The sequence below is a fragment of the Ptychodera flava genome, chromosome 2 (genome assembly GCF_041260155.1).
Source record: "Ptychodera flava strain L36383 chromosome 2, AS_Pfla_20210202, whole genome shotgun sequence".
Taxonomy (NCBI): Eukaryota; Metazoa; Hemichordata; class Enteropneusta; family Ptychoderidae; genus Ptychodera; species Ptychodera flava.
Genome location: NC_091929.1, coordinates 3,469,974 through 3,483,932, shown reverse-complemented (window position 1 = coordinate 3,483,932; position 13,959 = coordinate 3,469,974). Strand labels below are relative to the sequence as shown.

Sequence of the window (13,959 nt, the reverse complement as noted above, 5' to 3'; positions counted from 1 at the left end):
AAGCACTTCTCTCCAAACTAGGGTCACTGTGAGCATAACCTTGAATTACGTCATTGGTAAGTCAATTAATCATTACATAAAAATGGATGCCAATCTCCCTTTCGTTAAAATTTAGTCATTAACCAAATCAACACAATACACATTGATCACCTTGAAGTTCAATTTTTTATGATTTGAACACATGATTGAATTGACATTTTGAAGTTCGTTTTTTATATTGCTTGACAAATTCGGTGAGCGGGCAATACTCTCCGATTGCAATTACGTCAGAACTTCAAATTTTGAAGAGACAGTTCTTGCGCACGATTTGTGTACATACGGCATTGTAATTATTCAGGAACCGTCCATCATTGAATCACAAAATAAACCACGGCAAGCTCATCATTGTAGCATGTAACTGGGTGCTGGATGTGATATGTCACGAACTCGTCTTTGTCTTAAACAAACATTGGAAGGGTCCAGCTGTTACATCATTGTAATTGGCAAGTTTGATATATGCATATGGATGACACATGTCACCCTAACAACGTATGCATCATAGAAAATTTATGAGATAAAAATAGTGAGCTATGACAACAGTCTCCGTTAATGTCAACCGAGTGAAACATTTACATTTTCATATTTTGAGACATGCATAAGTTTATAAAGTGTTTCTACTGTGATATAACTGTCACACATCGACATAAGTAAACAATTCAATGACTAGATCAATGTTAGTGCACCTGTAATTACATTGACAGTCACCATTCAACACTATCATTTAAATACAGTTCTGGAAAATCTGAAAATCGAATTAGCTTAATACTGACATGAAACTCCATCAAAATGTTGCATTTTTCATGCATATCAAGTTGTTCATTTGCGTTTGTAATGAATGTTAATACCCCGTCCTTGAAAAACAACCATCAAACCACCATCAAACCACCATCAGACCACCATCAAACCATACAACAACGGTGATTGGTGTATTGACACTTCTCGCGAATTTAATATTCAGGAGAAATAATCCTAAAATCAGGGACCACATTTTTTATTATATACATTTGCGTCGAAAAATATTCAGAATATGTACCTGAATGCGTTCCTTAAGTCATTTTGTGTTCAGTAAACGGTGTTACCATGTGCAGTTGACGAAATCGCACTGAATTCTGACACTGTAAAATGTTGCAGTCGGTGACCCAGCTAATATCACGCGATTATACCGATAGAATCATTGATTCACTTTACTATACCTTGGAATATCGTTTAATAGCCGAGGGTTTAATATAAAACGCATCATCCGTGTCCAGTCGCTCGCAATACCGTATAGAATTGATGAATTACTCGGTTACCTGTTCAACGCGATGTTTCAATATGGTGTTGTTTGGCAGCCTACGGCTAGAGAATTCATCACATAGGTGGAGTTGACACATTCTAGTCATGATGAGATTATTTTCAATCCAAGTATGGACGCTGATCTTTATTTCCGGATAACAGTCCTACCTCAGGGTATGCCACTTTTACACGATATCAATGGCAAATTGTTTTGTAACGTTCGTCTCTTAGGTGGTCCGGAATGTTGAAATTACTCTTCCCAGAACGAGCTTGACGCATCAGGCGTTTAAGGATAAGAGTGTATAGAATAACATGCGGTGTAAAAATGATATCTGTGGTAATTATTAGTAGCGAAAGTAGCTCGAAGACATTTTTTCAAGAGAGATATTTACACTGTCTTTGTATAGACTTCATCTAGATGTGTGGGTCAAACTCTGATATTTGAAGGTAGCAGTCACGAAATGTTATGAGAGAGAATTGTGTGGTTGCTCTACATTTGCATGCGTGTTCACGTAGGTTTAGTGTGATGGGTTTGATGAATGAGATAAGTGCGACGCATAGATCGGTCTATCACATGAATCGGTCTATCGATAAACTGAATGTATGAATTTGCATAGTGCGGACTTCACTTTAATATTCATTCATTCTTTACTTACTTCAACTGTTCATCTCCCCTTCTTCTATTCGTTGAAACGAAGGTATTCAAAAATTTAGTCATTCTTTTCTTTCAGCTGAAATGTACAGTTACATGTTCTGTCCCGCGTGGAATTTTTCAGAAAGAGTATGATCAATGGCCCTGGCTCACTTAACTGACGGTATAAACCTAAATGTAATCCAATGATTTACGACCTTGTCATTTTGGTAATTTGTTTTTTCGAACTCATTATCTGTTGGCGACAGGGATAGCTAATCTGCCTTTGATAAACGACTGCATACGATCGATATGGAAACAATGCCACCGAATCCCCGATTAAACAGGACACGATTTGTGGTCTTATATGAGCAACATACCGTCACAGTCAGGGCACGAAGATAAATGCTGTAGAAATCCATGGGTTTCCTTGGACGTCGAATCTATCAATAACAGACAGATTGCAGTTAGCAACAAAAATACTCAAACTCTCGTGTGTGCAGACCGAGCCCCGGGGCAACATTCAAGTTGTTCAGACAACCAGGCATATCGCTATGAAGGATGTATAAATGCTCAAAATGAATTTTTGTAGTAATTAGAGCATGTCATATGCCTTATATTTATTTTGGTCACGTAACGTGAGAGACATATGGCTTGGCGGTGTTGTATTTCTTCCGCCAGGCGCCACTAAAACTGAGTGCCGTATGACGCTCTTTTGACGCATCCTTTGGAGCTTATTTTCAAAGGTATGGATACAATATAGTTTTAATACGATTATACCATCTCATCATCAAGCAATGACATGTAGTTTTTTCTATTTAATGCCCTCAATTGACAGAAAGAAATAATCACAGACTGAAGGGGTTATATAGATGTCATTTAAATTCAGATTTCTGTAAGAATTGTAACAACCTATTCGATAATATTCACAAAATCGATGTCAGTCATCGGCACACACCATCAAATATCATGGTGCTAGTACGAGTGTTTTCGCATATCTTCTCACTTGTCCTCGCTATTGAATGACGTCATCGTCAATGAGACCACAGCTTTCGTGGAATTTCAGACACTTTTATACAAATGAACAACTCTGTTAAATGTGTTAGGGCCATTTTAGCAAGCTTGTAATTAAAATTTCAAGTAGACAGTTAGCTTGTTCCAAAAATTGCCGAGTAGCCGTGACTTTGGTAACCTCGTAACCCGTCCAGAAATTAATAGCGAAGATATAAAATAGCACGAAATAACTGCAAGTGAATACATGAAATTAAAATATCATCGGAGCAATATGAATGTTAACCTTTAGAAAACTAAAACATTCTACGGACGTGAAAATCCAGAATAAAATTTCCTCGACCACATTTTTATAGCATTGTCGAGGCATGTATTTATGGCGGTGGTGGATCCCTTTCGTCCCTTCAGACACGAATAGACATGTTTGTGGTTGCGTCATAAACGTACCGCCATTGTGTCGATTGAGTATAGACACTACTTTTGAAATGCGGACTAATTTTTCCATGATTGCTGCATCCAATAAAACGAATAAAAAATGAATGATAGTTTAGATGCTCAAGTATAGTGCTATCGATTTTTTTAGTATTTATCAGTCCTGTCGTTATTTGAATATGTTACCTGTTTTCGATGCATTTGACATCCAAGTGTTTGATCCTCCTCTGTAAGTTCAAAGTAAGGTCAAAAATTTTTCCGTCAAAATACTTCCAAATAGGCTGGTCGTGAGCTTTTTTGATTTTATTTTTTTTTCTTTTTGACTAGAAAATTTTGGAAAAATCACGCATTTTTTTCAAAGAAAAAAATTATTGGTGTATTTACGTGAAATAGAGCAAGCCAGAAAAAACTAACATTTGTTGACTTGGCCTTACCAAAAAATTCCAAAGTTACTGTTTATTATTTCGTGATGATTTTACAACTGAAAACAGTTCACATCGTTTATTTGAGCAATATTCAACAAAATCATTAATATGCAACGATACTTTATATGCGAACCCTACTCAACCGATAAGAGTTGAAAACCCTCGAACCTTTAAGATTTTTTTCCAACAGAAATCCTTTTAGAATATTGAATGAAGTCATTGATAACAATAAAATCCGGAGTTGTTGTCACATGACATTGCTGTCGATTCATTATCACTACACAGCGTACACGTTTTCATTTACATAAAGTGATATCGTTTGAGCCATCCAGCAATAAACCTCACCGATAAAAGGTGAACGTCAACATCGCTGTAATATTATTCGTATTCTATCAAGTCAGTGTATATGCATTTCCTGACACCTTTGTGTGTATATCTGTTGGTTTGTTCAAACGTGCTCAGAAATGCTTTTATCCGGGAAAAATCGATGGTATATTTGTCATCATAAATCATTATACAATTTGTCCTTTACGACTATACCATGTACAGTACCTATTAAATCGACCACCTTTCAATTTTAGAAGTTATGGATGGCAAAACAAAATAATTTGTACTGCTTTGACTGGTTCAAAGTACACAAGTAGTTTTTCTTGATACCTACATTGAAGAGTAATTTACGAGAAATGTTCAAAGATCATTGCGAAATCTCTGCGGAATCTGAGCCAGATAGAACCTCTTTCACAACGGTTTTTCCAAGTAAATATTATTATGCATGCTTCGTTTATTTATCGAACCATTATTTCTGCCTTTAATGTCCTCGCTTCGGACAAATATTCAGCGATGTAACTCGTTCACTCATATAATTGAGAAAATCCCGTTATTTGCCTTTCTGCGTGAATCTTTGCAAAATTAGCCAATACAAAGCCAGTGTGATATCGAAGTATTTCTCATTGCCTCGTTGAGTCTCAAGGGTAGCTGCACAGTGAAAATATACTGACGTTCCGAATTGATGCAATTCCCATTTATCCCAAATTTATCGAAGCTAATAGAAAAATAAGAAAGGAAACAGAAACATTACTTATTGAATGCTATGGTTAGGCATTTGGCTTAAGTGGCAGCATTCCCATAGCCATACTTTTTGGTGTAGCTGACAATTCAACAACTCGCTAAGGAAGTTTGGAGTTCGACTGGAAAGAAACATCGAATGCAAGACAGCAATGCATTTTATTAGATCAATATGATGGCGATTTTTATACAATCGAATTGTATAAATAGAAAGGGGGCACGACTCTGTTATTATAGTTTGTGTTTCAACGAGCTATTGCAATGTCACCAGGTTACGCCCGCTTTCCGATTAGACAAATCACAGTGTTGTTTAACAAATTCGTATGGCCATCCGTTAGCTTGACAGCGGGTATAAATATTGGACAAACTCATTGCTTTCAGGATCAAGGTTCCTTTTCACAAATGCCGTACACTAAGCAGTTCGCAATACATTCCCAAGAAAATAAGGTGTGTAAATGATTTGTGACCGTAGAATAGACTAACGAATAGTAGATCTCCCTGCTGACTCTGATGTGAACCCAAAATAAACGGTTACCACGTTCAATTCTCTATTAGCAAGTTAATGATACGACTTACAGTGGGGCCACGTACTGAATAAATACAAGCCAATGATGATTCGTCACATTTGTTCAAAATCACTAGTCTTGTAGTTGAAAAAACTGACACTACGAAATCATCCTCTCTCAACATTTTACTTTGTAAGGTTAGATGAGGCGCCCAAACTACAATTAATGAAATATATTCCCAAAAAAGTCACATTTGATAACACATAATATTTAGTTACACACGTGATGGCAGGTAATGCTTAGCATTCGTTTCATCTGCAATTAGCTCTTTTGTAGTTATTCATCCATTACTCTACACAGAAAGTCTATAACACGGCTTGTTTTGTGCCATGAATAATGCCATGACGGGGGTCATTCCTCGATTGAAATCGATACTATTAAGAGTATTACCATCTGAAAGAAACTAGGACGATCTAATGCCATCTTGGAATTTCCTGCATGTCCCTTCTTGGATTCATTCTTGATGGTTCATATGCATAAAACTATGACCATCATGTAAGACGGCTTAAAGGTGGCCAAGAGATAAATTATGATATCATTATGCAACGTAAAACCTCAGCCCGTTGTAATGCAGTTATGTCGAAAGTATAAATATATATGCAAACATCCCATTGTTTGTTTGTGATTTTATGCTAATGATAATAGAAGTAAACTTAAGTAAACTACATACTTTTTAACTACATGGTATCTATCAACAAACTGGAAGCCATACAGTCACAATGTTAAAATGACCGATTCGTTGTTTACAATTCTATTACTATCAATAGAGAGCCGGTGCATCAATAACAGCGATACACACGTTTTATATTTTCTTTCAATGCAATATTTATTATATGTGCTCCCCAATAAAAATTGTAAGCATTTCAGTGAAAGATTGGGTCATTAAAAATTCAGAGCTTACGTCACATACTCGTACTTTTACCGTAAAAATATTGTTTATTAGATTCGTGTCGAAACGAGCATTTATACATCTTATCTCTATGACGTCATTGTGTAAGAAATATTACTACATGAATTACATAGTTCACAGCTCAGCTTGAAAGCAGTAAAATGACGTCGATTTAGTAAACATGATGGCAGGAAACTCGAGCCGATCATGTTTGATGATTGAAGGGAGATGAAAATATCAAATCTTGATATCAACATCTTTTCCTGTAGAATAGTCCTTCAGGGTATTTTACTCGCAAATGAGGCGATCTGCCCACAGACTTTAACCGACAACATCCCCTTCACACTGATCCCTGCGTTCGTTGAATTAAAAATTTGTTCCTCAAATGATTGGCATCGACGGTACTCCATTCCAATAGAGACTACGTGCAAAGACTGCTCATTGCGCTAAGCCTGTCGAGTAATAGTGCAGTTATTAACTTTAAAGGACCTATAATAAGACATTGAAGAGCTCATTAAATACTCTTGAAAAAATTGTTTTCGGTGGTTGATCGAAAGTATGTCTCGGCTTAGTCGAACACTTGTCCCTTTAGTTCGGGGTCAATTTATCTTTTTAAATTTCAATTAAGCTACCATAGTTGCCGTACAGCTGCATCAGAAAGGTCATACTAAATAAGCTTCACTGTTCTTGCTACATGGTTCCACGTCAAGATAGCTCTACCTCTTTTCTTAAGGTAGAACGCACCTCGGGGACAAACATTCGGACTCTGAAACTTTTACAATTCTTTTCTGATATACCACATGTGGGGGTTCATTTTAAAGCTCTTGGTGAAAGGAAACTTTTCACCGGCTTAGTTTTTCGAAATTCGAAAATTTTTATTTTTCTCTATAGAGTTAACACAGGGATGGCGGCCATTTTGAATTTCTAATATCGGTAAATCTTTGGTAATTTGTTTCTCTAGTACCAAAATTTGCATGGTGACCCTATATTTTTATTCTTGATTTTGAAAGAGAATGATTGAAAGATTCCTTGAGGAAAGTTAGAGCAAAAGTTTAAGTCTTTCACTTTCGAGGTGCATACTACCTTAAGGCAGTTTGCGCCTCGAAAGTGAAAGACATTTGCTAAAACCTTTGTCTGGCTAACTTTCAATCTTTCTCTTTCAAACTTCATTCACTCCATAAGCCCCTTAATAAACCACTACAAGTGGTAGACCGAATGGATATCGCAAACGTTCGAGAATCCGAATATGTATCCCGGAGGCGCATTGTACCTGTTAGAGCAAGGAGTCTTCGTACACAAGCAGTAAACGTCTGGTATGAGATGATTAAACTGAAAAATACATTGGCATTGAATCACTGGAAAATGACTATTGGAGATAACGATAGCAATACATTCTCTTGATGGGCACGAAGTTTAAGTTCTGTGCTCCAGTCGGACATGGAGCTAGTGTATTCTCTACCACGTTACCAAAAGAAATTCCCCCCAAACTGTAAAATACACGATTACTATAGACTATGGCTTAGTTAAATATATCACAAATCTAAGATATACGTAAATGTACTAAATGTATAATAAACCTTTTGCAAAGTGTATTTGCAGACTCTAAATTTAATAATGGAACGTAGAACTGAATTGCATGTGCAGAAATAACATTACATCGATAAAAGTAAGTGTTTCAGGTACAAGTATAATAAGTATAATTACATATTCTTGCACATTTGATACTTTGAGAAATATTGCGCCAAGTCTTAAGCGATGCTGACTGCAATTTAGGAATGTTGCGCAGACTACTTAAATGGTTCAATGTTAAAACCATTCAGTTCAGGTAACAGCCATCTACTTTCTCTCCAACATGTACACGTTTTGAATGTAGGCATGGCCACAAATCCAAATATCAAAATTAAGTTAACAAGGTAATAAACAATAATTCGATGTAGAATTTAGTGAAATGAGATCACGTGATATCTATTCATAACGTCTATACCTAGTTATGAGTATCATTTCCGGGATGCTTAATGCTGTTGAAATGTAGAGTAAAAAATATATTTCATATATCTGAAGTCAGTATATCGTCCACTTCCGGGATTTCTTCACTACGAGTAAGTCACATTGTTAGTTCACATAATAGGTAATTCCATGTGTATTTCATGTCACGGCGGGCTACTCAATATACATTACCCTTGATAAATCGTTGTGACGCTATGACATTCAAATAATTAATGGGGAAATCGTGTTTTATCCAAATTACTAATTGACTATGAAAACAATAACAAATCTATGACTAAAGTGCACTGCACTCGTCAATTAAATGGTCTTGTTAAAATAGTAATTTATTTGGAATAATTGTTGTGTTATTATAATTAGTAAAGTGAGGTTATTCACAATCATGTATTTGCGGCAAATGAGTGATAAGAGCAGCGTAACGCTTTGATAAGTGCATTTAAATAGGTTCAACTGCATCGAGTTTTTTTTTATTCTGTACGCATGGTACCGATGAAAATCAAATGCCGAACAGAGCAAAGTGTGACGGGCTATCGATCATTACTGACGTAGACTAAACTTAGTTATTTTGTTCAGCAAGGAGAGGTTCGGGCCTTCAGAATTAGATCTCGGTTCGTTTGCCTAGCGTTGAAATAGCAATAACATGTATTGGCCTGTAACGCAAGACGGGACATAAGTTGCGAATGAAACTAACATGAAATTGCAAATATTGCTTCGACGGAACATAATATATATTGATAAATTAGATTATATATATATATATATATATATATATATATATATATATATATATATATATATATATATATATATATATATATATATATGTATGTATATATGGTTTCCTAAAATCCATGCATGAAATCTACTTAATAGTAACAGGACGTTCATAGCTTTTGTAAAATCAGTGACTGTCTTGTTTTTGTTTAGCATGGTCTCAGCCAAAAACAGATTTTGCATGCAATAATTTTTCTATAATTGACGGCCTCCAAGCAGAGTTATAAGAGACAGTCACCGACAAAACATGTATCTCTGCACTTCATATGTACATGAACCGGATTGGTGTGCAGTCAGGTGGGCGTGCAGACAGACATACAGACGGGCAAACAGACAGACAGACTGACAGATAGACAGAAAGACAGACTGACAGATAGAAAGATAGATAGATAGATAGATAGATAGATAGATAGATAGATAGATAGATAGATAAATAGATATAAAGATTGATTGATTGATTGATTGATTGATACGTTGATAGATACGTTGATAGATACATTGATAGACATACAAATAGGCAGGCAGAAAATTGACATGGACGTACGCGTCTTATCAATAGTGATGTACGTTTGTCGGTAAGTCAGACAGTTCAGTATAATAATTCTCACTCAAATGATACTTTCATCGTTGCCTCATGGAGATGCCTAGGGTATACACTTTTTTGCTGTCGCTCCAACCCGAGCACTAAAAGTCGATTTTCGCGGTACGAACGCAAAGTCGATTAATCATGTCGTGTTGATTTTCCGTCAAATTTTGAGTATTTTTAAAATATGTAAAAGTGGTTATATCACATGCAAAAATCAAGTATAAAAGTGTTTTTTTTTGTCCGCGATGTAGGATAATTTGATTCATTGACTGACTTGTACCGGTTTGTATCTGTCGTCGGGGATTGCTCTGAAAATCTCTGTTTGATCAACTACCGTGTTAGACTTTTCAATGCATCGTTACTTATAATCAACAAGTCTGTGAAGTTGTCGCCTTAACTTGATGATATAAACCCTCCGACCATTCATTACTTTCAACTGTTCCGTTTAATTACGTTCTTTGTATCTGCCGATAATCCTGCTATTATGTGCTTCTTCACGTTCTCAAATACCGATTTCTTCGTTGCCATGGTGTTTTGAGAGCCAAGATGAGATTATTCGGCTGTCACGATTTTCACCAGCTATGTTAGGAGAGTAAAGGACAGAGCTAATGAACCACATTGATATCGGTGTTGGAAAACAATAATCTTAAAGAGAGCACATATCAGATAAAGTAAAGGTTTTTTGTAAAAGTATCCTTAAATGTTTGTATAGCTCAATTACTTGATGGTATTATCGTGATATTGTAATTAGGAGAAAGTTTATCGATTTCAGCGAACCATGACGGTTACCTGAAACTTGTTTACGTTATCGAAATGATTCACTTTGTAGATCGTTCCAATCGTAAGGAAAGCAAAGGCTTGTTAATTGGAAAAATAGTTGCTACTTGAATAACAAGAATATCCCGAGGGAATACAACAATTGAGTCCAAAAACATTAAAACAACGAACGAGAAACAATCACCTTTCAGAAAACAGTAAAATCTTATGTTAGTGACCTTTTTGACAATTTATTGTATTGTGTACATTTGCTGTAAATTACTGAGAAAACTAACACGACGCAGACACTTAATCTAAAAGTGTTTTACTGAATTTTTCTGTGACAGAACTGCGAGAACTTTATTTTTCATTTAGAACTATTCTGTAATAAATACCGACATCTGATCTCTTACAGGACGAAAAGTCGCAGATTATTACGACGAATGTGTGGATATACCAGGTAAGAAATTTGTCAATCCATTCATTAAACTGTTACTTATTTTACAAAAATAAGTTCTTACATCTGAACAAACTTTCATACTTAGATGAACATTATTTACAAATGGAAGTATATGATTGAGGGGTAACTTTGAGATAAATAGGGCCTAATACTAGAGTATCCTCACAAATGAAACACACATTTATACACAAGAGAGAGAGAGAGAGAGAGAGAGAGAGAGAGAGAGAGAGAGAGAGAGAGAGAGAGATTATGTGATATGATATGATGATGATCTACCCAATAATTGATATTCAAAACTCTAATTGAGGGCCTGAAAGTGGCGTACATATATTGCCAAGTGTCATATACGTGGTAGAGTTATTTGCATCGATTCTTTGATTGTACCGAGTGCAAGTCTCTTCATCAACCATATATTTTGTTTGTGCACTGGCAACGTGAACATAGGGCAACATAATACTACAATGGTTCTCACAGATTTACTTGCAACTTATTGCCTCATAATCAACATATTAAGCAACAGTAGTATACATAAGCGCTCATTTTAAATATATAAAGATTTGAGGCTATATTCCTATGCTTCACGACACAGCGTGCAAGTTACGCTGTAATCACTGCTGAGGGAAATTGATTTATAAGGTATGATTAGCCAGACAATGCAACGAATAATCTTTCATTCCCCATGATATTTCTACTTGCCTAGCGGGGTAGTATATCTCCATTGAATTGACAGGGTAAATAATTGAATGTAAAACAAGACAGAGTTCAGATGCATTTATTTAGATTAAGAAAATTATCAAAGGATGCATCCTTTTTATGACCATACAGCATTTATTATATTTCGGTCTGCTTTTGATATATAATGCTTGAGGATACATTTTATCCAAGCGCTTGCCTACAAATAATCGTAAAGAAATCCGACCATTAGATCTATGATAGTAAAATTACCGGTTTCTATTGGTGTGGCCACTTAAAAACATTCAACGTGTGTTTTGTTCTGAAATTACATCAGCTTGGTTAGACTGTGTAACAAGGTCTGTAGACACATCAACGGCGTGAAAGATAATTTGAGGGACTGGTATCATTGTAAGCGTGTACGACTACTGACGTCCACTTTCTTGAATGTCGATAAAATATGGCGACTGAAAGCCGAATACTGACGAAGATACATGCAAACAAATAGCGTATAATAAGTCACGATGCTGTTTTTTTCCGAAAGAAGAAAAGTGTTGATCCAAAGGTGAAGGGAAATATCAAAACTGTAATCGGGGAATCAGGACAAGCATACGCAATATAGAGTATAACAGATGATTCTATTACACACAGGTTATTCACAAATAAGTGTTCGATAGTTTTGTTTTTTGTTTTTAAATATACATGTCAATTTCAATCGCAGAATATTGATATTATTAAATCACAAAAATACCAACTCTTAATTGGAAACAAAGCAAAATAAAAAAAGAGTGCACGACCGGAAAAGGTAATACATAAGCTTCAATTTTTTTGCAAAAGCTGGCATTAGTCTGTACAGTGATTAAAAGTAACCAAAGAAAGCACTACATCGGCCAAACCGATAAAGAATAATCGACACCTTAATATTTTTCTAAAATATCAAATTGTAGACATCAAGACTTGTCCTTGCCTGTTCAATAGAAGAAGTTACAGCCAATTATTGCAAAGCGATGAAGTGTTTGTAATGCGCAGTAATGTGTTTGATCTACTGTGTCACACTACTTTTAACATGATTTTTTGATAACGCATAGCTATGATTGCTATGAATTTCTTAATCAATGTCGGAACACATACAGTCTCTCTGCCTGTAAAAACTGTGAATTGATCTCGATATGTCATTTGTCAAAAATGATCTGGACTGTCTTCATCAGAATGACATATAGCTTTCTATATATAAGCGTGTACGACAATACATTTCTTAATATATAGCTTTATATATATATATATATATATATATATATATATATATATATATATATATATATATATATACCCGGTATATATATATATATATACCCGGTATATATATATATACCCGGTATATATATATATATATATATATATATATATATATATATATATATATATATATATATATATATATATATATATATATATATATATATATATGTACACTGAGAATTGCCGCCAAATACTCACTCCTGATGATTGCTTAGCGCATGAAACAGCCTGTAGTGTGACAACAACAAGTTCATAGATTCTCAGTATTACCGCCCTGCAGAAATGCATTGAGCACTATACTTTGCCCGTATTTGACAAGCAAACCATTTTCGTGTATATGTATATATATATATATATATATATATATATATATATATATATATATATATATATATATATATATATATATATATATATATATATATATATATATATATATATATGTTCCCCCGCCAAAAAAAACAACAAAAAAATGAATGTGACCTTATCGAAGATGAGGGTTCCCCATCGCAAGTAGTACAAGGGGATTGAATACGTCTTCGATGACGTAAAGTGGTTGAGGAGTATGGATGACCTACGAATTATTCACATATAAAGGTCCATAAGAACTTTCCCGTGCAATATAATTTGAAGCTTAATTGTGTCAGCTTAGCGGATGAAGTTGTTCAGCTCCAGCTGATTCGGGTCACAGACGCATGCCCCTGTCATAGTAGTATTTTAAACATTCATTCAGTCGTAAATTCTCGCAAAATTTGAACGAATACAGCCGTCTTCATCTATGACAAGACAATTATCCTGTATTGTCAGATGCAACATTTTCACAGAAGGTAAAGTGATATTGACAAAAAATGCTAAAAATGTGCCGTTGGTTTGCTGTACAAAGAAACCCGTTTTACTCGCTATAACGACGTCAGTTTGCATGCTATGAAAATAATATGATGTCAAATCTTGACTTCAGATCCAACATATGAATAAAACCACAATAAACTGTACATCACACTGTTATACAACAATTTTCACAATTGAAATTAAAATAGAGTTAAATACAGTGCAGTGTGCAGATCGGCAGTCCCAT

At 35.1% G+C, this 13,959-nt stretch overlaps 1 protein-coding gene across 1 annotated transcript in view; it reads left to right on the top strand.

Annotated features, from left to right (window-relative positions):
• The window catches only part of LOC139151603 (neuronal acetylcholine receptor subunit alpha-2-like), a 55,327-nt gene that overhangs the window by 20,962 nt on the left and 20,406 nt on the right, over positions 1-13,959 (top strand). Inside the window, exon 4 of the mRNA XM_070724519.1 lies at positions 10,869-10,913. Within this exon, the coding sequence (XP_070580620.1) occupies positions 10,869-10,913 (45 nt within the window). The remainder of the gene's footprint in view (positions 1-10,868; positions 10,914-13,959) is intronic.